This window comes from Apodemus sylvaticus, chromosome 5 (assembly GCF_947179515.1).
Source record: "Apodemus sylvaticus chromosome 5, mApoSyl1.1, whole genome shotgun sequence".
NCBI lineage: Eukaryota > Metazoa > Chordata > Mammalia > Rodentia > Muridae > Apodemus > Apodemus sylvaticus.
Window position 1 is genome coordinate 127,702,188 of NC_067476.1, and position 24,120 is coordinate 127,726,307.

A 24,120-nucleotide genomic window follows, 5' to 3' on the forward strand; every position below is an offset into this window, starting at 1 on the left:
TCATATGCCAACGTGCCTAGCAAATCCTCTTACTTATATTTGGCATGCTTGCAAAGACAACACCACATGAACAATTAACACCAAGTTCTGCTGCCACTCGATGCAGGCAGACCCTGGTGAGCCACGATGCCATGGCTTCTGCATGCCTTTGGGGCTGAAACTGGGAAACCATTTCCCTTGGCCATGTTTCAGTAGGGAACCCTTGAGACTGGTGGAGGGATTCTCAGCTCAGGAGTTCTCCTTTTAAACACATTTGTTTTTTTGGGAGTTGGAACCTTTAATGGGTGGGTTCTGAACCTCAGGGCACATTTCTTTTTGTGTCCCAGTATAAATGTTTCCCATAAATGGTGTCAATCTCCTTTTAATTGCAGATTCTTTCTCCTTCTCTGCCTTGTCTCCATCTTTTAACATGTTCATGCTCTTGTTTACACTATACTGCATCTTTACATCCTCCTGCTAAATATCTGTCCTAAGCCACAATAAATGTGATGAACAATAACCATGCCTCAGCCTGGCTGTAATGTCATACTCTTTTGAAACTTCTTCATCCACCCCGACCAAGGAACATGCATTCCCAGTTTTAGTGCCAAAGGCATGCAGAAGCCATGACATCCCTGTCTCACCAGGGTCTGCCTGCATCAGAATGGCAGCAGAACTTGGTGTCAATTGTTTATATGGTGTTGTGAACCAGTAGATGGTCTCTATTGAATTTGGTTCAGTTGAGTTTTCAGGACACAGGGAAGACACAGCCATAGTCTTTCCAGACTGCCATCAATGATCTCTTGCCCATTTCTCAGCAGTCCTTGTTTCCATCGGAAACACACCTTTGTTCCCATCGGTAAGCATACCTTTTGACATTCAAGTTCCTGTTGGCATTCCAGTCTTCCAAAATCTCCCTGAGTGGTCCATTCATCTCAGCTTACAGCTCTCTAAATCTCCAGCCTACAACTTCAAATTCTTTAACATTGTTCTGTAAACACAGTTCAGAAAGGCCCAGGAGCTACACTGACCATGTTCCTCACAGAACCAACTCACTTCTCAGTACAGTATTGTTCTGTATAGAGTTTTATTGTTGCTGTGATAAAACATCTGACAAAAAGCAACTTAGGGGAGGAAGGATAGATTTTAGCTTGCAGTTTAGAGAAACACAGTCTATCATAGTGGGAAGGCATAAGAGCTCACAGTTCAGAGTCTATTATGCTGGGAAAGACATGGAGGCAGGATGGCTTGTCTATGGTGTCAGACACAGAGAAAGGGAAAAACGATACTCGTCTGGCCATTTCCTTTCCTCACTTTATTCAGTCTGGGCCCCCACCATAGGAGATGGTGTCAGCCATTTTAGGGTACATCTTCCTTCTTCAGTTATTCCTGCCTGGAAATGCTATCTTGGATATATCCAGAATGGTGTTTCCTAGGTGGTTCTAAAATCCAGCTAAGTTGAGAATATTAGCCATTACAATATCCTGGGAGTCTTGTAAAACAGTTTGAAATAGACAAAAGAAATTATATTTCATGGACTAACAGGCATTTTATAAGATATTCTGGTGTCATGAGGGATGTGCACTTTTATACACTGACTGCTTTACTATACAAATTGGTAGAGACAGAGATTAACTTTAGGAAGTTGACAGGAACTCACATACACAAAACTGCTGCCCATAACAATGCATATAATACTGTGTGGTAGAGATTAGAAGTTTTTAAACAGATTTATTTATGGGCTGGAGAGATGGCTCAGTGGGTAAGAGCACTGACTGTTCTTCTGAAAGTCCTGAGTTCAAATCCCAGCACCCACATAGTGGCTCACAACCATCTGTAATGAGACCTGATTCCTTCTTCTGGTGTGTCTGAAGACAACAATAATAATAAATAAAAATAAATAAATCTTAAAAAAAAGATGTGTTTATTTTATATATATGACTACGCTGTAGCTGTCTTCAGACACACAAGAAGAGGGTGTCAGATCTCATTATGGATGGTTGTGAGCCAACATGAGGTTGCTTGCAATTGAACTCAGAACCTCTGGAAGAGGAGTCAGTGCTCTTAAGTGCTGAGCCATCTCTCCAGCCCCAGAATATAAGTTTTTATGAATGAGAATTTTCTTAAATCCACTTTGAACATCCCTATTGGTTTCCTCATTAATAAATGAGCTAAGTAAATTATTTGGAACATCTTGTTCGTATAGAATTCTCTTAAAAACTTTATTGTATCTATTGTTATTATTTATTATGTGGCAGGTTCATGTGTCATAGCATGGCTGTTGGGATCAAAGGACAACTTTGTGGAAGTGTTTCTCTGCTTCAGTAGTTACGTGGGTTCCGGGGCTGGTCCTCAGGTCCACAGGCTTATGGGCAAGTATCTTCATCTGCTGAGCCGTCCAGCCATGCTCTTAACATTTTCACTAAGAATCCAGGTAGAGCCTGGATTCACATCACTGAAGAGCACATTGCAGGTTGTTGAAGCTAAACTGTTTCCTTTCCCTTGGGTCCTAGAAGGTGAATGCTAAGCAGAAGGCACTTCTCCTCTAGCTTTCTTTCTAATGATTTTCAGGTCTTCTTTCTGGTTTACCCCTGGCTGGTTAGTTTACTCTTCTCCCACAGAGTGTAACAACAACCAGAAATTTTGTTTTACCAGCTATTTGGTAATTTCTTTAAGGGAACTAAAGTTTACAGAGACACTCTCTAAGGTAAGAGGTGGCAGTAAATCTAGTTTATAGTGCACTCTCTGTCTCTGTTATTCCACAAGGCTGCCACACAACTGGGGAAGAACCGTGTCTTCTTCTCTAGTGCACCAAACTTTAATCTTTCTGAATTACTTTTTGACCTGGAGCTAAGACTGTAGAACTAAAGCTATATGATCTTTATATGTTGATGTGTCTGCCTGATTAGAATGAAAAAGAAAAAAAGACCTACACCCGTTTTCTGTGAGAGAACAGGACATCTTGCCACTCTTGTTGAGTCACAGTAAGTTAAATTGTTATATTTCTCCAATTCAAAGATCTGTGTTACAGAAACGAGTACTTTTGTTTGTTCGTTTTGTTTTTAGTGACAAGTTTTCTCTGTGTCGCCCTGGCTATCCTGGAACTAACTCTGTAGACCAGGCTGGCCTTGAACTCACAGACATCTCCCAAGTGCTGCATTAAAGGCATGCATCACTACTGATCTGCAAATATACTCTTATAAAAATAAAATACTTCTAAGATACCCCAAAGTAAGGGCATTCAATCTTTTATACTTTGAACATTCAATTAAAAAATATCCTCTACAGAAATTACTAGTGCAGAAATATTCCAGGTTCAAAAATTGAAAAGGAAATCTTTGATAAATAAAATTACATTAGTGTTTGTTATTTAAAAAGCTACTTCTTTTTCTCAGTGTTAGATCTAATTAACATGTATATTTTATTTTGCTTGGACATTTTTCCTTAGGAAGAGATAGCTGCATTTCCCAAATAAATTTTAGGTTTAAAATATGCCATCATTAACATTATGTTATGTTTAAGATGATGAAAAATGTAAATTTATTTTAAAAAGATTTTAATGCAAACAGTAATATTTCATAGTAACATCTATTTAAACTTAAGTCCTATGATTTGCAGGCTTCAAAACGTTTGATTTAGCTGGGTGTGATGGCCTATGCTCTTAAATTCAGGAGGCATAGGAAGACAGAGGAAAGCAGAACTCGGCGAGTTCCAGGACAGCCAAACCTACATAGTTAGACTCTGTTTTAAAGAAAAGTTTGCATTAATAGTAAATTGGGTTATTTAATGGATACATTAAATAGCACTATTTTAGCATAACTGTAAGATTTTAGTTCGGGGGATGAAGAGTTGGTTGATTGGTTATGTGTGTAGCGCTGGAATTCAGTTCCCAGCACCCACGTTAGGGGGTGCACAATAGGTGGTAACTCTAGCTCTATAGGAGTCCATGTCTTCTTCTGGGCACTGCAGACACTACACACACGCTGAATTTACTGATTTATTTATTTATTGCCACTTGTAAGAAAGTGTAAAATGACTGTGGCAGTCACAGAAAGTTGTTTTACCCATCAAAACGGTCACTGTTAGTTTCCTTAAGTGCCTGAATGAGACCATTCCCAATTACGCACTTCCTTGCTGGGGAATGGGAGGAGGATGTTCACCTGAATCAGTTTTCATTGAGCACAGAAACCATTGCAGCAACGAGAAGGGAAAGTTTTCTAACGCGAAGAGAGTAACTGCACCTGCTGAGCTCAAAAAGAACAACTAGCGGCCAAGACCCTCGTCTCCTCCCAGCTCCTTCCCGCAGGCTGAGGGCCTCTTCCGGACAACTTCGGGTTCCTCAGGGCTACGCGTCACTCTTCTCGCTTCCTGGTAGCTAGGTGATGAGAGGGACTTCCCTCTGAGGCAGATAGCTGGCATGTTGTGTCAGGGCGGTCCCCCGAGGAAGAGTGCTGGATGCATTTGGATGACGGTTCCGCAAACGCCGAGGTTTTTGTGTACGAGAAAAATTTAAGGATATATTCGAGAAAGTTTGTATCCTAAGGAACTCTACATTCTAAAGTTTGTAGGATGAGAAATTCCTGCCTGGCCCTATTCAAAGATGGAGGCGCAGCTTTTCTGACTGTTTCACTTTCTCGTATCAGCCAGAGAAGCGCTCTCTGATTGGCTAGAGCATGGCGCCGCGAAATGACGTTTTGGAGCAGTGACCAATCGACTGTGAGCTGAGGTGGACTTGGCGGTGGAAGCCGGAGCCGAGCTCTGGTGTCCGTGGGGCGCGGAAGGCTCTGTCCAGGTGAGCGGCTCCGGACAGGTGAGCGGCTGGCTCTGCCGTGGTGAATGGGCGCTCGGGGAGAGGCGCGAAGCCAGAGATGCCGGGACAGGGAGGGCTTGCTTAAGAGAGGCATCAGAGGGAATTGATGACCCAGAAGCCGGCTCAGAGTGACTGGTCCGCGCCATGCCGGATAGCAGACGGACAGCTTCTGACTCCTTAACCCTAGGAATTGGGGTGTTGGTGGGGGCTTGAGCATCTGGAAGGACCGAATCTCCATGAAAATCTTGAATTTTGCTTTGTGATAAGTGAAACCAGAAGCCAGATCTTCAGTACAGGATTAGGTATTTAACTAAGTCCTGGAAAGTTATGTCCTGGAGAGTTTAGAGTGGCTAAGATATTTTATTGGATGCCATTCTAGGCCTTTCTTTTATCCACTCACTCACTCACTCACTCACCCACCCACCCAGTCACTCATTCATTCTCTCTTCATTCACTCACTCATTCATTCATTCATTCATTCATCCGTTCGGCTATTTACTTCTTCAGATACCCTTACTCGTTCAGAACTTGATAAGAGCAGTGGAAAAAAAAATGTACATTTTTCTCTGCACATAGAATTTAGTAAAAATACATAGAACTTCAGAGCATTCTTGAATTTACTGAAATCCTCTGTGGATTACGTGTCCAGGATTAAGAAACTGGTTTAGAAGGTCAAGGAAAGGAGGCAGTGGGAAATAGGGAGCAGATGTTAATATGGAGATAGATACTTGAGGACTTGTACATTAAGTATGTACAAGGGGTTACCATTATTTAATGGGGTTTGCTGCAGTAACTGCTGGAAATGGTGATGTTAGAATGTACTGTGACTTGTTTACTAGCCCCACACCCAGGTGCCTAAGTACTTTCTGTGTAGTCAGTGTTACATCTTACTGTGTTTGCCAGAACTAACAGTAGATGTGTTGGAGTTTTAGTTGGAACAGACATTTGGAACTTTGTTGTGTGGATTCTGTATGGTAGAATAATTAATTTGCTTTCCTGAGTATATAAAATTGCCCTCATCCAAATTACTTGTAGGATATATAGCCCTATGTAACGCAGGAGGCTTTGAGCTCCCTTGATCCTGCCTCAGCCTCCCAAAGGGGGAAATTACTAGAATATGCTTCCATTCTCATTTTATAGGTTCAGTTTTCTTTCTTCTTCTTTTTTTTTAAGATTCAGTTTTCTTGCTTTCCTTTTTTTAAAAGTTTACTTGCTTGAACATGTGTTCTCTGTGTGTGTGTGTGTGTGCACCTGTCAAGCCACCCACATTGGGGACAGAAGCAACTTTTGTCATATTGGGTCTTTCCTTTCATCTTTTTGTGGGATCTGAGGATCTCACTCAGGTTGTCACACTTACGTGGCAAGCACTTTAGCCACTGGGCTATCTTGCTAGTTCTTTTTGCCTTCCGGATTGGCTTGTTCAGATGACCTTCAGTCATTTAGATCACAGGTAGGATGCGTTTACTTAACAACATTGGGTTATCTGAGTCTGCAGACTTAGTCTGAAAGACTAATTGTTAAAGAGTCAGAGTCTTTCAAGGATCAGCGTAAGCAAACATGGTGAGGAAGGAGAACTTGGTGAGACTCAGTACAAAAGCAAATTTCCTTTCATAGTTTTGGTATGCCCATTGGAAACGCTTCAGTGCCAAGCTACTTCCTGTTAGTAACCGGATTCTCAGAGCAGGATACAGTTCTTTGCCCCACAGTTAGCAAAGTGGTGGGGGTGGCGGGGGGTGGTGGTGGTGGTGGGTGCACAACACGAAAATCAAGGTTCCTTGGAATGTGACATTACATACAGTATTTACTTTGATTGATAAAGAAAGGAAGGGAATCAGGCAAATTGTTGGATCATGAAACTGAATTTGAGGCTTACCTTTGGACCCATGGTTGAAATTGGCTTGTCTAAGAAAAGTTGAGTGCTTGCCTAGCACGTGCAAGAGCCTGGATTTGACCCTTAGAGTCACAAATAATTTCTAGTAATATTACACACAGTTAACAAATGGTCAAGTAGTTCAACCTCTAACCTTTTTGATTACTTTTTTTCAAGTACTACAGAGATGGTTTGAGAAAGTAGCCTGCTTATTTTATTTTATTGCCAACTTGACACAAGCCATGGTTAGTTGAAAAAATGTCCAATCAGATAGGCCTGTGGGGCATTTTCTTGATTGATGATTGATGTATGAGGTTCCAGCCCACTATAGGTATCCCTAGGCCTATAGGGAATTATATAAAAAAGCAGACTGAGCATGTCTTAAGGAATGAGCTAGTACACAGTGTTCTTTCATGCCTCTGTATTAGTTCCTGCTCTGACTTTCCTGGAAGATCATGGACATTACACAGAAAGCACTTGGGCACCTTATGGGTGGGGTGGTGTAAGTTGAAATAAACCATTTCCTCTTCATGTTGCTTTTGGTCATGGTCTTTGTCATAGTAGTGGAAAGGAAAGACTAATCAACTTTGGGGGTTCAAGAGAAAGTAGTTACCTTTATCCTGCAGTGACAGGCTTTTCTAGACTTGGGTATTTGTGAAATATCATGTTATAAGATCATCTCTTTGTTTGTGACCGAGTGCTGGGATTTCTGGTGTGATTCTGGTGTGATTCACTGCACCTGGCTTGGAGCCATCTTTTTTTTTTTTTGAAGATGAGCTGAGAATTTTGCATATAATTAAAACTATTTTTTAGTTTCCTTTTAGGCCATGGCAACGTATCTGGAATTCATTCAGCAGAATGAAGAACGAGATGGTGTGCGTTTCAGTTGGAACGTGTGGCCTTCTAGCCGCCTTGAAGCCACAAGAATGGTTGTTCCCTTGGCTTGTCTTCTCACGCCTTTAAAAGAACGCCCAGACTTACCTCCGGTTCAGTATGAACCGGTGCTCTGCAGTCGGCCCACCTGCAAAGCTATTCTCAATCCACTTTGGTATGGATTCTTTTTAAAAACTGGTAAAAATGGTGAATATAGTAAATGCTGTCTTTATGCAAGTCTTATGAAAGTCACTTGGGTTTTTTTTTTCTTTCCCTTTTTTGTGTTTTGTTTTGGTTTTTGCTTTTTTGAGACAGGGTTTCTCTGTGTAGCCCTGGCTGTCCTGGAACTCACTCTGTAGACCAGGCTGCTGGCCTGGAACTCAGAAATCCGCCTGCCTCTGCCTCCCAAGTGCTGGGATTATAGGCGCGCACCACCACCGCCCAGCAACTTTGCTCTTTTTGTATGTACCTTAATGATGATACAGTATGTCTAGAAGCACTAGGCAGAAGAATTGTTCTTTCTAACTCCCAACTGTTTTATTGTTGAATGTAATTTTTTTTATCTGAGACTCTATTAGTATATTTGGACACTATTGGGAAGAATTTTTATCAATTATTTTTTGAGATAGAGTCTGTGTTACATAATTGGGTCTCACATTCTAGTGCTGTGTGACCCTCCAGCATCGTGGGGAGGATATAAGACTGCACCACCATGCGTGGCTGAAGGAATTTTGAAGCAAGTTGAGAGTGTTGAAATTTTTGTATGTTGGAGGTCTTTCTCCTTTATTTCCCTTTGCTTTTATTTATCAAGGTCATGTTAGGAATGTTACCACTTGGCTTGTAAAATTAATAGCTGCCAGGCGGTGGTGGCTCACACCTGTAATCCCAGCACTCTGGGAGGCAGAGGAAGGCGGATCTCTGAGTTCGAGGCCAGCCTGGTCTACAGAGTGAGCTCCAGGACAGCCAGGGCTACACAGAGAAACCCTGTCTCGAAAAAAACCAAATCCAAAAAACAAACAAACAAACAAAACAAAACAAAAAAGAAAGAAAAGAAAAGAAAAAGTAAAATTAATAGCTGTTGGCAATTAATATCCGAGGTACAGAAAGGGAAAGGAAGCAATAGATGCTTTATCTTGAACCATTTCTACCATGTTTATCAATGGCCCAAGTGTGAAATGTGCCTTCATTATTGAAATTAAGAGGTTTGACCTAGGGCCTGGAAGTTGGTGGCTCAGTGGTTAAGAGTACTTACTGCTCCAGCTGAGACCCATGGTCATGTTCCCAGCACATATGTGTTAGCTCAACCTTTCATAACTCTAGAACTAGGGGATTCTTTGCCTTCTGACCTGTGCTAGGCATGTGTTTACATACAGTCAAAATGCACATACATGTAAGATAAAACTAAACATCTTTTACAAAAGTTTTACATTGTTGAACAATAAAAATGTTGGATAAATCATGACAACCAGGTTAAAATAGAAGGCAAAAGGAAATAGCTTACAGTTTATATGCGTGAAGAAATTTTAAAACAGGATCTTGGAATTGGAAAAGACAAAACAGAATTTACTAAGTGCAAATATTTGCAGGGAACTCTTGGTGTGCTTGAAAGCCAGTTTTCCCAGCAGTGCAGTTCCATGAATCCTGTATATGCACACTCAGAAACACACGCCTGTTTAGTTTATGGAACTTAAGGCCACATTTATTGCTTTCTAGCTTGATATCTGTTTGTAAAATTATTTATTTATCTTGCAGTCAAGTGGATTACCGAGCAAAACTTTGGGCCTGCAATTTCTGTTTTCAAAGAAATCAGGTATGTAATTTAAAATTATATTTGTTCTTATTGACTGCTCTGGAGAAGATTATGTTTATTTAAATTTCCATCTAGACTTGCAATTAGCAGTCTTTGGTGTTCTCACGTCATAGCTTTTGTGAGGAACATTTGTGTAGAATAGTAGAGGACAGCACTGTCTTTTCTGTAGGGTTTCGATAGGGAATAAATATGTTACCTAAAGAAAATAGATCTGTTTATATTTTACTGGATGACAGTAAATTTTCATATTGTTACTTTAGGTTTCCAGTGTCAGTGGAACTTGAGCTTCTGCTGCTGTAAAAGTTTGTTGTTTTCTTTTGGGCTCACTTTGTAGCCCTGGCTGATCTGGAACTTACACTGTAGACCAGGCTGTCCTGGAAATCAGAGATCCGCCTGCCTCTGTCTGCCAAGTGCTGGGATTAAAGGAGTGTGCTGCTGTGCCCAGCAGTGAAGTTTTCTAGACTACTAAATTAAGAGAAAGTCGAATGCCAATGGAGTGTTCCCTTTCTTTTTTTTTTTTTTTTTTCTTTTTGGTGTTCAGATCAAATCTCTGACCTGTGTATGCTAACTGAACAACACCCACAGCTAAGAGCTCCTTTTAAAAGTAACTGCCATAGGGTAAAATTGTTCTAAAACTGGATTGTAGTAATTATCACATGACTCACTTCTTAAAACTCATGAAACTATGCACTTAAAATGTATGACTTTTATGATATGTGAACTATAGCTAAATAAAGTTGATAACACCAATTATATTAATCAGTTATACAGAATTCAGACAGCTCCTACGGTATTGAGAACATGTTTTACTCATTACTAATCATAACTATGATTAATTTCATTTTCAGATACAGCACACACTAGGTTTAAGGATGACAAGCACAGTATAAACAATACATAGTGGTAACTGATTTCACAGAGCATGCGCATCTGTCAGGGTTCTACTGCTGTGAAGAGACACTGACCATGCAGCTCCTAGAAAGACAAACATTTAATTGGGGCTGGCTTACAGTTTTAGAGCTTTAGTCCACTGACATCATGGAAGGAAGCATGGCAGCCCACAGGCAGGCATGGCGTTGGAAGAACCTAGAGTTGCATATCTCCATCTGAAGTGAACCAGGAGGAGATTGTCATATGTTGGGTGGAGCTTGAATATATGTGTGTGTATATATATACACACACACACATATACGCATATATATGTATATATTTATATATTACATTATATAATATATAACAATATATTATTATTTACATATTTGTTATTTATATGTTAGTGTATATTTATATTATATAAATATAATAGTTATAAGTATTATTACTTATATATACATATTAATATATATATAATTTCTCAAAGGATCCCCCCCAGTGACACATTTCCTCCAACAAGACCACATCTACTCTAACAAGGCCATAGTTCCTAATAGTTCCACTCCCTATGGGCCAGGCATGCAGACATGAGTCTATGGGGCTATACCTATTCAAACTGCCATATTGTATTATTAAACTGGTAATAAACCTAAATAAAGGCTTTTTTCCTCCAAGAGCTAAGAGCCTTGAATGTGTTGAGTAAGTTCTGTACCACTGAAGTATGTCTTCAGCTTTGTACAGACTATTGAAGACAATCTCAGAATATAATTTTCAGAGCAAAGCTTAAGCAGTGCGTCTTTCTTTTGTAAATGATTTATTTAATGTGCATTGATGTTTTTTCTGCATGTCCATATGAGGATGTCAGATGCCCTGAAACTGGAGTTACAGACAATTGTAAGCTACCATATGGGTGCTGGGAATAGAACCCAGGTACTCTGGAAAAGCAGCCAGTGCTCTTAACCACTGAGCTCTCTCTCCAGATTTTTTTTGGGTAGTACGTTTTAAAACATTGCACTTGCCTATTTGGATGTGTGAACAGGCCTCTTCTACATAGTAAATATTTTTTAAGGTTATAAAATCGTAGACATGTAAGAGAATTAGATGCTTTGAGTGCTTATATTTGTGTTTTAGCGACATGTTTTATATTTTGTCCTGTCAGAATTAACATGGTCATGAACCAGTTGTATAAATAAGTGTACGGTGTGGAGCCAGCTGGAGCTCAGAGGGGGAAGGATTTGCCCAGGCTTCATCCCCACACAGAGGAACCGGGGAAGACCAGTCACTGTGAGCCCTAAGTAATGTTGTCTTACTTTCTTCTCGTCAGTTTCCCCCAGCATATGCAGGCATATCTGAGGTGAATCAGCCTGCTGAATTGATGCCCCAGTTTTCCACAATCGAGTACATGATCCAGGTAATTTTGTCATGCATTTAATGAATACAGTTAAATTGAATGTCTTTTGAAATACTTGGAGTTCTATGTCTCTCACCTGTCCTCAAGAGGAAAAGCTGGTGTCTATGGGAGCAGGATTCTAGATGATATCTTCTGGAACATTTGTGTTACTGGTATTATTTTCAGGTCTTGACCCAGGTTTCTTTCTTTCTTTCTTTTTTTTTTTTTTTGTTTTTTTTCGAGACAGGGTTTCTCTGTGTAGTTCTGGCTGTCCTGAAACTCACTCTGTAGACCAGGCTGGCCTCGAACTCAGAAATCTGCCTGCCTCTGCCTCCCAAGTGCTGGGATTACAGGCGTGTACCACCACGCCCGGCTTTGACCCAGGTTTCAAAAGAGGTGGACCTGACCAAATTTAAAGACTGTCCTCTACAGCTTTCCACATCTCACCTGAAGACGCTTTATATTCTAGGTTGTCAACTGAAAAGTAGTGTCTCCCTTCCTGCCACTGGTCCGTGTATGATAGGAGCGATAGGTTTGCAAGGATCACCTTGCTCTGAATTATAAATCCTGCAGTTCTGTTTCATTTCCTACCTACCTGCTCTTAGCTGCTACCTCTGTTTCTCCTTAAGCATTCTGGGATGTAGGTCCCTGTACTGGTTAGTTTTGTGTGTCAACTTGACACAGGCTGGAGTTATCACAGAGAAAGGAGCTTCAGTTAGGGAAGTGCCTCCATGAGATCCAGCTGTGGGGCATTTTCTCAATTAGTGATCAAGTGGGGAGGGCCCCTTGTGGGTGGTTACACCTTTGGGCTGGTGCTCTTGGGTTCTATAAGAGAGTAGGCTGAGCAAGCCAGGGGAAGCAAGCCAGTAAGAAACATCTCTCCATGGCCTCTGCATCAGCTCCTGCTTCCAGCCCTGCTTGAGTTCCAGTCCTGACTTCCTTTAGTGATGAACTGCAATGTGGAAGTGTAAGCTCAATAAACCCTTTCCTCCCCAACTTGTTTCTTGGTCATGATGTTTGTACAGGAATAGAAACCCTGATTAAGACAGTCCCTCACCCACCCTTCCCGTGATCTCCCTTTCTTAAACATGATTTCAGTGAAATCAGCAACCAAATGCAGCTGAAGAGAAGAGCAGTGGTGGGGGCTAGCCTGAGCTAGAAAGGTCAGACCCAACCTTTCCTCTTAAGAGTGACCTCTTTCTTCCACATCCCCTATCTCATTTGGCAGATCATCCATTGATGTGCTATTCAGAACATACCTAGGCTCCACCCACAACTCCTCTCCCAACCCTGGCCACCCTGGGCATGCGCCTCTTCTCACTAGATACATTGACAGTCTCTCTCTCTCTCTCTCTCTCTCTCTCTCTCTCTCTCTCTCTCTCTCTCTCTTGTTTTTTTGGATTTGTTTTTTTTTGAGACAGGGTCTCTCTGTATAGCCCTGGCTGTCCTGGAACTCACTCTGTAGACCAGGCTGCCCTCGAACTCAGAAATCCACCTGCCTCTGCCTCCCAGAGTGCTGGGATTACAGGCACATTGACAGTCTCTTAGTTATCTCCCTCATTTTTCTTTGTGTTTTATTCTTAACCCAACAGCCAGTGTAACTCTGTAGAGACATATGTCTGGTCACTGATGGACTGAATTGGCCCCTCTTCACCCAAAGCAAGACATAGTCTTCAAGACCCTGTGTCACGTCTTCTCTCCCTCGTGTCCTTGTTCAGCTCCGTGGGCCTCTTGACTTCTCGGGTCAAGAGGAGGGTGCAGGACGGTGTTTGATTTCTCTTTCCCTCAGGTTGGGACTCTTTGCACTGCATTGCTCCCCATTTCCCTCCCTCCTTCTCTCCACAACTATGATTTGCTTATGTGTTTGTGTATATGCATGCATGGATGTGTGCATGCATGCTCATGCGTGCATGTGCATGTATGTGTTTGAGTGTCTGTATATGTTTGTGCATGTGTGTGTGTGTATGTGTGTATGCATGTATATACTTGTGTATGAGTGTGTGTTGTGTGTGTGTGAGTTTGTGTCTGGGGGTGTTGTGTGACTATCAGAGGACAGTTTGTGGAACCAGTACTTAATACCTTGTGGGTTCTGGGAATTGGATTGAGTGCAAGTCATCAGGCTATCAGGCTTGATTTGTCCTTTGTCTGCCAAACCATCTTGCCACCTCAGCTTCTACCTCAATGAAGCTGTTTTTTATTTATTTACTTTTTGAGACTTGGTCTTATGTAGCTCTGGCTGTCCTAGCACTCAGTATATAGACCAGGCTGGCCTTAAGCCCACACAGATCCATCTTCCTCTTCTTTCTGAGTGCTGGGGTTAAGGTCGTGGGCCAGCATCCCCCTCCCCACCCCCCCCCACCTCCCGCACCCCATGATTGCCACATGTTTAACACAGGGACCTGGCACCTTCCTCCACCTTAACTATTGCTGCTCCCTGCGCTCCTCCCTTAGGTTTGTTCCTTTAGCCTGACAGGAATCTTTGTTCCTTCTGTTCAGTGAGGTATTCCAGGGTCTTCAGTAATGTTTGGCACATAGTAGGTAGTGAATATTGAATACATTTTTAGATTTATTTGTTGTGATAGACTCTGAGCTGGTGAGGTAAAGCTGGTGTGGATTCTTACCTTCATAGCCCTTATCCCCCTGGATGTTTACAGGCATAGGGACTTGCTATATTGTACCTGATTTGTCCTATGGAATGCAGGTTTGTCTCTTGTGAAAATGTTAATTATTTACTTTTCATGTTAGTGAAAATTATGTAAATTGGCTCTTTCTGTGCTCACTGGTTACGTCTGTGTATATACTGATCATCCTGCCATTTTTCTTTTCCCGAAGAGAGGTGCTCGGTCCCCTCTGATCTTTCTCTATGTGGTTGACACGTGTTTGGAGGAAGATGACCTTCAAGCACTCAAAGAGTCCCTGCAGATGTCGCTGAGTCTCCTTCCTCCGGAGGCCCTGGTTGGGCTTATCACTTTTGGGAGGATGGTGCAGGTTCACGAGCTCAGCTGTGAAGGAATCTCCAAGAGCTACGTCTTCCGGGGGACCAAGGATTTAACTGCAAAACAAATACAGGTTTGTGCCTTCTGAAGAAGCAGGAGCAAGGGTCGATCTGTAGTGGTATTGTTTACTTTTAGTGTCAATGAAAATTGGCTCTTTCTGTGTTTTCCTTTCAGGAGATGCTGGGCCTGACCAAGCCAGCTATGCCCGTGCAGCAAGCTAGACCTCAGCCTCAGGAGCAGCCTTTTGTTTCCAGCAGGTGAGACACCAGGATACAGTGTCACAGGTTCTGTGGTGGGCGGGCCTAACAGCCCAGGCGACTTGGAAAAGCAATCCTATGACTTCTGGGACCATAGTTCTAAGAAAGAAAAATATTAAAGACTAAGCCAGTTGATATTCATGTCTTATAGAAACATTATGACACATGGCTTTTATCCTTGATCTTTAAGTAAAGAGCTGACAAAACATAAAATACTTCTTTGGGTATTTTTAAATAGCTTGTGAGGAGGCACTCACTTCCTTTAGTGTATTGAAAGCTTCTGGTTGCTGGAGACAGCCTCCACTCTGTTCAGAAACCAGAGTGTTTCTCTCTATGTGGCTTCTGAGTCTCAAGGGGCATGCAAACAGAAGCGTCAGCCTGGAGAACACTGTCCACATAAACGGGCCTCAGACAAACTGGAGCCACACTAGGCTTACATTAGGATTTCCTTGGTGCTTAAAATTTAATTAAACTTACTTTTCCCTTTTCAATTTTTTTATGATACATGCATAAATGTATGATTATTAGAGTTTATAGCATAGTTCACAGTAAAATTGCTTGGAGTTGCTTCTGTATTATAGGGATAATTTTGAAGGAAAAAGTTTTGGGTTTTTCCTGTTGGATACTTGTTTTGAAGAGTGGTTGATTGCGTGACCTAGGGTTGAAGGTCAAGGTACTTTATTAACTCACAACTGCGGTTCCGTTTTGAAATCATACAGATTTCTACAGCCCATTCACAAGATTGACATGAACCTCACAGATCTTCTCGGGGAGCTGCAGAGGGACCCATGGCCGGTAACTCAGGGGAAGAGACCACTGCGATCCACTGGTGTTGCTTTGTCCATTGCTGTTGGCTTGTTGGAGGTAATTCAGATTTTTATAGAGACCTATCAAATCATAGAAACTGTTCTTGTTTTTGTTATCTTTGCTGGAAAATTTGTTGTGCCTTAAGTTAGCCTTTGTGTATGTATCACAAAGTGTTTCAGTCATTGTTATCTACACTGAGGAGAACCTCAGTATTTTGCAAATATGAAAATTTTTATGAAAAACTAAGGGAATTGGAACAGCGGAGAGTGCTTTCACTGAGTAATAGAAGGCCAAACCATCTGGTTGGGAGACTTAAGAGCTGCTCTTTGCCCCGCCCCTGCTGTGAGTGTTACTCTGCAGCAGCACTAGTGCCAAGGGCCTGTGAGAGAGAGGGCGGGAATGTGAAGGGTTGTCTCAGGAGGACTTGAATTAAGACACGGAAGCTTTGCTCAGAGGTGGAACTCTGTGTTTCTGCCACCATCTTTAACTCTATTTTTAGGGGACTTTCCCAAATACTGGAGCCAGGATCATGCTGTTCACTGGCGGGCCCCCGACTCAGGGACCTGGCATGGTGGTTGGAGATGAATTGAAGACTCCTATTCGTTCCTGGCACGATATTGAGAAAGATAATGCACGGTTCATGAAGAAGGCAACCAAGGTTGGTACCCTCGGATTCCAGCTGTAATTACAGTCACACAGCCACTGTGGACTGCTCCCGATCAGTGACGGCCACCTGCTAAGGAGTGATTGTGTAGTGACACTCTTGCAGAGCTTGCCTCCTTTGAACTATGACCCTGCCTGACTAGGGTTAGAGTGAATGGCTTTAGAGGGTTTAGGAGTTTTGACCCTAAAGCTGCATTTTGACTTTACACAACTGTTTCCGGGTGGTGAACTCCATGCTCCTTTGTTGATTACACCCTTAGGTGTGGTAAGACGCACCTTGGGAACTATGCTTCTGTCTCTCAATAGTTTTCTTTCCTTACAGCATTATGAGATGCTTGCCAATCGAACTGCTACAAATGGTCACTGCATTGATATTTATGCTTGTGCCCTTGACCAAACTGGACTTCTGGAGATGAAGTGCTGTCCAAATCTTACAGGGTATGTTCACATCGAACACCTGGGAAATAGGGAAGGAATAAGTGATGGAGTTATAGGAATGAGTGAATAATTTATAGAGTTACAGGGATGAGTGAATAAATGATGGAGTTACAGGGATGAGTGAATAAATGATGGAGTTACAGGGATGAGTGAATAAATGATGGAGTTACAGGGATGAGTGAATAAATGATGGAGTTACAGGGGTGAGTGAATAAATGATGGAGTTACAGGGATGAGTGATTGAATGATGGAGTTACAGGGGTGAGTTTCAGAGTTTTCAGGTCGTTCTGAGGTTTGTAATATTTGGCTGGGAAGGGACTATGAGCCCTGTGGAGGAAGAAGCAGTGCTTTAAGAGATCTCAGGATTTCACTGGGAACAAGTTACATCTAAGTAATTGTTTCTTCTTCGGAGTTGTTAGACTTGCTTGCAGCCTAGGCCATCAGCTAGTGTGGAGTACCTGGCCTTTAGCAGTGCACATTTGTGACAATGAATAAATGCCATCTGAGTGTCAGAGTCAAGTAATTAGAAGAAGCTTGACCTGGCTAATGACTCTGCGACTAATGCCAGTCATACTGTCACCTTATAGGGTACACTTGCCACCAAGTCTTATTGTCCTCAAGTAAAAATGTAGAATAAATTCTCAGCTTGCAGTGATGGTTGGATCAAGAACCTTAGGGGCTCAAGGGAACCGATTAGGAATGTTCTTTGGCTCTCTTCAGACCCTCTGCATTGAAAGCTCTTGGGGAGCAGTGCTCTAGATTTGGGTGCTCATGAAAGGGCAAGAAGCGCTGAGGTGGGGCACTCAATTTGAAGCTAAGCCTCACATTAGTGTCGCCTAGGGAACTTTAAGACTCTGGAGATAGGACAGGACAAGCTGCTTTGTCTGTCATGTTCCCTGGCCCCAGCCCCAGCCCCCAACAGCCTAATACAAAGATCACAGGGCGTGGCTTGGGTATCAGCATTTTTCAGTTTCCCTCCAGTGATCCTAACAAAAACAGAGTTTGAGCACACACAGCCTTGGTTTCTCTGTGTACTGGCTGGTTTTGTGTGTCAACTGATACAAGCTGGAGTTATCACAGAGAAAGGGGCTTCAGTTGAGAAAATGCCTCCATGAGATCCAGCTGTAAGTCATTTTCTCAATTAGTGATCAAGGAGGGAGGACCCCTTGTGGGTGGTGCCATCCCTGGACTGGTAGTCTTGGGTTCTGTAAGAAAGCAAACTGAGCAAGCCAGGGGAAACAAGCCAGTAAGTAACATCCCTCCATGGCCTCTGCATCAGCTCCTGCTTCCTGACTTGCTTGAGTTCCAGCCCTGACTTCCTTTGGTGATGAACAGCAGTGTGGAAGTATAAGATGAATAAATCCTTTCCTCCCCAACTTGCTTCTTGGTCACAATGTTAGAAACCCTGACTAAGACACTCTGGGAACCTCTTAGATCTCATTCCCACTTGCTGAGTCAAGACCTACGTTTGCCCAGGATCCCTTGGACTGGAGTACGCGGCACAGTCCGAACAGCAGCTGCAGAGAGCCACATGCGGCTGGGGATTCCGCATCTCTTCTCCCTTTAACTTAAATTCATTTATTTGTGTGTGTGTGTGTGTGTGTGTGTGTGTGTGAGAGAGAGAGAGAGAGAGAGAGAGAGAGAGTGTGTGTGTGTGTGTGTGTGTGTGTGTGTGTCCGTGTCCACATGTAGAGGTCAGAGGACACTTTGTGGGAGTTAGTTATCTTCTTTCACTGCGTGGAACTTTGGTTGCTTGGTGGCAAGCACCTTTGCTTGTTGTACCATCTCCTTGTTGGTCCATATTTCTGCCTTTCTAATCAATCTCTGTAGTGATTCTTCTCTGCTCTCCTAGGGGAGGGCACAGGAGGTAGAATCTAAGTCATTTGAAACTGTTTTGGAGTGGGTTATGTACTAGAGATGGTGGGCAGAACTGTAACAGTGACTGACACTCTGGGGGATCTTGAGATCAGGGCTAGCCTGGCCTGAATAGCAAGAAGTTGTCTTTAAGAAAAACCCCCCTTCCCAAAATAAAACAAAAAACAGTAGCACAAGTGCCAGCAAGATGGCTCAGTAAGGGGCTGGAGAGGTGGCTCAGTGGTTAAGAGCACTGACTGCTCTTCTAGAGGTCCTGAGTTCAATTCCCAGCAACCATATGGTGGCTCACAACCATCTGTACTGGGATCTAATTCCCTCTTCTGGTGTGTCTGAAGACAGCTACAGTGTGCTCACAAACATAAAATAAATAAATAAATTGAAAAAAAAAAGATGGCTCAGCAGGGAAGGTACCTGCCTGCCACCAAGTCTGAGACTTTCAGTCCCTGGTCCTCATACATGGAAGGAGACAATCAACTCCTGCAGGTTGTCCTCTGACCTCTGTACCCTCCATGGCATATGTACATCCACACATAAACTTAATATACACATACGTGGAGATGGGCACGTATAATGGGGTGTGGGGGTGGGAGGGAACACTAAAACAACCTTGGAAACAATAGAAGCCCAGGTTCCGGCCTAGGAGAATGACTTCAGGCAAAGTCACCGTGACTCCAGGCTGGACTAGAGGGTAGTAGAAAATCACTGGTGATCCCTTAGTGCTGGGTTTTTCTGCTGAGATGGTGTGCTTTTTCCTTTAAACATTCAGTTTACGGGGATGGGGTGGGGTGGGGTAATGACCTGGAGACATTTGAGGAGAAAGGAAATGCTGGAGACTGCTAAAACATTTTAGGTGGAGAATGCTAAGAGAGACAACCCAAAATGTGTTTACTAACCCCCAGCTGCTGTGTGTCTGTGCATTCGTGCTTGTGTGTGAGTGTGTGTGTGTGGGGGGGGGGGTGGAGAGAATATCAGTAATTCATTTTTGCTGAAGAGTTAGTTGATTGAAGGGGCATTGTTTGTTTAAGGTCTTACTGTGTAACCCTGGATGGCCACAAGCTCACAATCCTCCTGCTCCAGCCTCCTGAGTTCTGGAGAACAGGAGTATGCCACCTACTGGAATGATTATAGATTCACGGGGCTTGAGAATGTGAAGGGGGTGGAGAGGAGGTTTGTACATCCTTCACTTAGCATCCTCGAGGGTAGCACTTCACCCAAATGCATCACTCAGCTTCAAGAATGGAAATGACACAGTGCAGTTCCTCACACTGCAGGCTGTGGGTTTCCTGGTGCCTGTGTTATTTTTCTGTGAGTATGATCAGCAAGAGTTTACCATCTCTGTACATTGTGTATGGTGACCAAAAGATAGAATTGGCATTAAAATATTTTAAAGATAGTTTTACATTTCTTTTGTATGTGTTTATGTGTGTTCATGCATATGTATGTGGATGCACATAAACATGCTATGACACTTGTACAGAAGTCTGGGCCACCTGTGTAGGCTGGTTCCTTCTCTCGATCATGTAGGCTCTAGGATTCATTGAACTGAAGTTATCAGCCTTAGTGGTACCCTTACCCACCGAGGCACCTTCCCAACCCCCTAGAGCTGTTCTACGGGTTCTTTGATGTTTTCGAGATGATTTCTTCCCTAAGTACAAATTGAACTTGTTGTTTCTCATTTAAGTTAGTCAGCACCTGTGTGAACCTGGTTCTGTCTCTTTCTCTGTCTCTCTGTCTCTGTCTCTCTTTCTCTCTCTCTCTCTCTGTGTGTGTGTGTGTGTAAATTGTTTGTGAATCTTAAGGGAACCACCAAATGGCTTCCAGTCCGTTTACATGTATACTTTCTTTTCTTATCTAGTGGCCACATGGTGATGGGAGATTCTTTCAACACTTCTCTTTTCAAGCAGACATTCCAAAGAATTTTTAGTAAAGACTTCAACGGAGATTTCAGAATGGCGTTTGGTGCTACATTGGATGTAAAGGTGCAGTAGACTTTTAAAAAAGTTTTATTTTAAACTACCTTATATAATTAGCTTACAGAATTTTCATATGTACATGATAAATATTTATTATTTATCTGAGGCAGGGTCTCCCTGTGTGTATCCTCAGCTGTCTTGGAACTCACTCTATAGACCAGGCTGGCCTCGTACTCTTAGAGATGTGCCTGCCTCTCCCTCCTGTGTGCTGCACTGTACTCATCCATATTACAGATTTTGAAACTATGGGATTAGTGTGGTTCAGTTTAGACTCTGCAGCCTCAGCCTCTAGACATAAGCTCTAATGACCACTTCAAAGGATCCAGCAAGATGGTATCACAAAGTAGTTTGCCCACCTTATTCCTTTGCTTCTTAAGGAATACCCACGTGTTAATTAAAGTTCTAAATAGAAAGTTTCTCTTTCTCCTCAGGCCCTGCTCAGTTCTACCCTGGTTTAGGATAGGGAGAGGTAGTGGGGTTTGGGGTGGGTGTTGGTTGCTATATTGGGGCTTAACGACAGGCAAGTCACACATGGTCAATGTCCACCCAGCCATCGGTATGAGCCACTGCATTGCTTGGAGTGGGGTTTAGATTTAAGAGGAACCCAGGTGTTCTAATACTGTGTAGGAAATCAGAGTCCTAGACAACAGACTCTGTCTAGTCAAGTAATTAATTGAGAAAGTATTAAAGGGGCTGTTAGAAACTTGATTAGAAGCCGGGCAGTGGTGGCGCACGTCTGTAATCTCAGCACTCTGAGAGGCAGAGGCAGGCAGATTTCTGAGTTCGAGGCCAGCCTGGTTTACAGAGTGAGTTCCAGGACAGCCAGGGCTATACAGAGAAACAAATCCAAAAAAACCAAAAAAAAAAAAAAAAAAACCCAAAAAACAAAAAAACCCAAACTTGAGTAGAGAATTAGAGAAAAGCATTTAATTATTTAGGATAAGCTCTAAGTAGCAGTTTTACCTATTTTAGGGGTTTGCTTAGATGCTTATTTAGCAGAGTTGGAGGAGGTTGTTAAAGAAGGGCTAGGGAGCTGGCTCGGAGGATATAGTAGTGCCTGCTGTAAGCATAAGTGCCTGGAGTTAATACTCCAGCATCTATGTAAACGCTTAAGAGGAATGGCTGAGCACATGCCTTCAATCCCAGCACTATGGAGGCAGAGGCAGAGGCAGAGGCAGGTGGGTCTCTTGAATTCGAGGTCAGCCTGATCTACAGAGCAAGTTCTAGGATAGCTATATCTAGGACAGACATACAAAGAAGCCCTGTCTCGAGCCACTCCAGCCCCAAAAGAAAAAGGTAGGGATTGCATTCATTTTATTGAAATGAACTCAGATTTTAAAATATTCATTTGTTTAAAAAAAAAAAAACAATCCAGTGGCAGAAGAATCTGTGAGTTCAAGGCCAGCCTGGTTTATGTAGTGAGTTCCAGAACAGCCAGGACTACATAGAGAGGCCCTGCCGAACAGGAAAGAAAAGGAAAGAAGAAAAAAAGATCTCCATTGGTCTTATCAGTATGTTAGGGTTTGTGAGTTAAGTATTTTTAAAGGAATGTAAAACAATGTTTACTGAATAGAAATAGGTAGATATGAATGTGCCTGATATTTGAAAAAGAATGTAATATAGTTGGTAGAGTTGTTACCTTCATATATATATGTGTTTCAGAGGTTGAAAATGAATAGAGAGTTGAAAATGGCACCTGGCCAGGTATGGTGGTGCCAGCCTGTATCCCAGCATTTGGGCCGAGGTAGGAGGACTGTGAGCATAAGCTCACTTGGGCTGTCTATGGATTTCCAGGTGAATCTCAGCTACTTCCTGGGGATCCTGCTTCAGATCAAACACATATCTTTTTTGTTTTGATTTTGAGACAGTCTCATGAACTCAAGCTGGTCACAAATTCACTATACATTGTGGCTGGCCTTGAACTCTTCAGTCTCAGCCTGCTGAGTTTTGTACCATTACCCCTGGTCTTCTTGATGTATTTTCTAAGGTGGATTTTGTCGAATCAGCTCCTAGTATTCTTGGAAAAGCCTGAGTGGGCATTTAGATAGTGTAATCCATTAGCTATTTTCTCTGTGAGAATTTTCCTCTAAGCTTTTATTGTGATCGTGGTGGCAGCAGGCTGGCTCTTAACTTACTGTGTGATTTGTTTTAGACTTCTCGGGAACTGAAGATTGCAGGAGCCATTGGTCCATGCGTGTCTCTGAATGTGAAAGGACCATGTGTGTCAGAAAATGTAAGGAAAATTCACCTCTTCACTTGCCCTGGAATAGACTCATTAGCTAATTCACACCCTGGTGATCTTGCTTTGTGTTCCCTGTGAGGTGTCCTTGTCTGAGAGGAGCTGTAGCACTCACTGATGACAACTCCAAGAGGTAGTGTCATTTGTCCTTCTGCCCATTGATCTGTCTTTGACCAGAGAAGGAAACATGAAATCAAGGAGGCTAAGATAACGCGTACTCAGGGTTGAAGCTGACCCAGAGACCCAGATCTCAGGTTCTCCCACTACATCTGATATGTGGATGCTATCTCACTGAGAACAGAAAGCAATTCCCTACCTCAAAGGCAGGCATTCAGAATTCTTCCAGAATAACCTGTGTACTTCATAATTTAGAGTCGGTACCCTGTCTCACTTAGCTGATAATGAGCTTAGGACAAGGGACCACTTGGTTGTATCACTTGGCTGATACAGATGTGTATGCATTGTTGGTATATGAGAGCAAAGTGCGGCATCCCTTTGGATGGGTGGCTTTGCTGCTGGCCCACGTGTTGTGAGTACGCTGTAGCTGCCAACAGGCACAGCGACTGATTTGTGAGGTCTCTTCTGCATTGGTTACATGCCCCAAGTAACCAATAACCTCCGAGGGGGAAAATGCGTCAGTGAATGTTGCATCAAAGGATGAGTCACAGATTAATCTTTGATTATTTGACCCAGAGCAAGCCCAAGTTTGAGTTCTTCACCTCTCTCTGTATCTTCGTCTGTCCGTAGTTAGTAACTATCTATCTATCTACCCAGTGGCCTATCTGTAATCTCCACGGATATCTGTGTCTTTGCCTGTCAGAATGCTGTCTGGTGTCTCATTTTCCCTTTGTCTACCTCTGTTCTGTATGAACAATATAGAAAGGATCCTGTGGAGAAGGAATGAGGGTTTCTGAACAGAAATCACTAACATTTTTACAAGGGGAGAGGTCATTTTACTGACCCCAAGTAACTCAGAATCACTCAGTACTACATACAAGCTATGTCTATATGTTGTTTCTAAGATGTATGGTGAATATTTGTTGTATAAGGTTGTTTTCAGCATGATGGCTGTTGTTAGCAACATGTATATATACACACATACATATATATATTACTCTGGGTCAGGGGCATGGAAGAGTACATAACTTAAGATTAAATCTATGCATTAACTTATGTTGTAAAAGCTGATTCATGGACTATCCAAGGCAAGTAAGGTTATTTGTTACATTGTTGTTTTAAGGTTGTACTTCAACAGACTGATTACATA

General features: G+C 42.5%; 1 protein-coding gene across 4 annotated transcripts in view; it reads left to right on the plus strand.

Moving 5' to 3' along the window:
- Positions 1–4,367: 4,367 nt before the first annotated feature.
- Positions 4,368–24,120, plus strand: part of Sec23b (SEC23 homolog B, COPII coat complex component) — a 39,033-nt gene continuing 19,280 nt past the window's right edge. The window contains exons 1-11 of one of the 4 annotated variants that reach the window (XM_052183801.1): positions 4,368–4,789; positions 7,484–7,707; positions 9,285–9,342; positions 11,540–11,626; positions 14,438–14,674; positions 14,776–14,858; positions 15,578–15,722; positions 16,165–16,323; positions 16,651–16,766; positions 20,497–20,620; positions 22,767–22,847. In XM_052183801.1, the coding sequence (XP_052039761.1) occupies positions 7,487–7,707; positions 9,285–9,342; positions 11,540–11,626; positions 14,438–14,674; positions 14,776–14,858; positions 15,578–15,722; positions 16,165–16,323; positions 16,651–16,766; positions 20,497–20,620; positions 22,767–22,847 (1,311 nt within the window). In that variant the 5' untranslated portion in view covers positions 4,368–4,789; positions 7,484–7,486. Of the gene's footprint in view, positions 4,790–7,472; positions 7,708–9,284; positions 9,343–11,539; positions 11,627–14,437; positions 14,675–14,775; positions 14,859–15,577; positions 15,723–16,164; positions 16,324–16,650; positions 16,767–20,496; positions 20,621–22,766; positions 22,848–24,120 lie in introns of all 4 variants that reach the window. The other 3 variants (XM_052183802.1, XM_052183799.1, XM_052183800.1) reach the window with 3 other exon arrangements.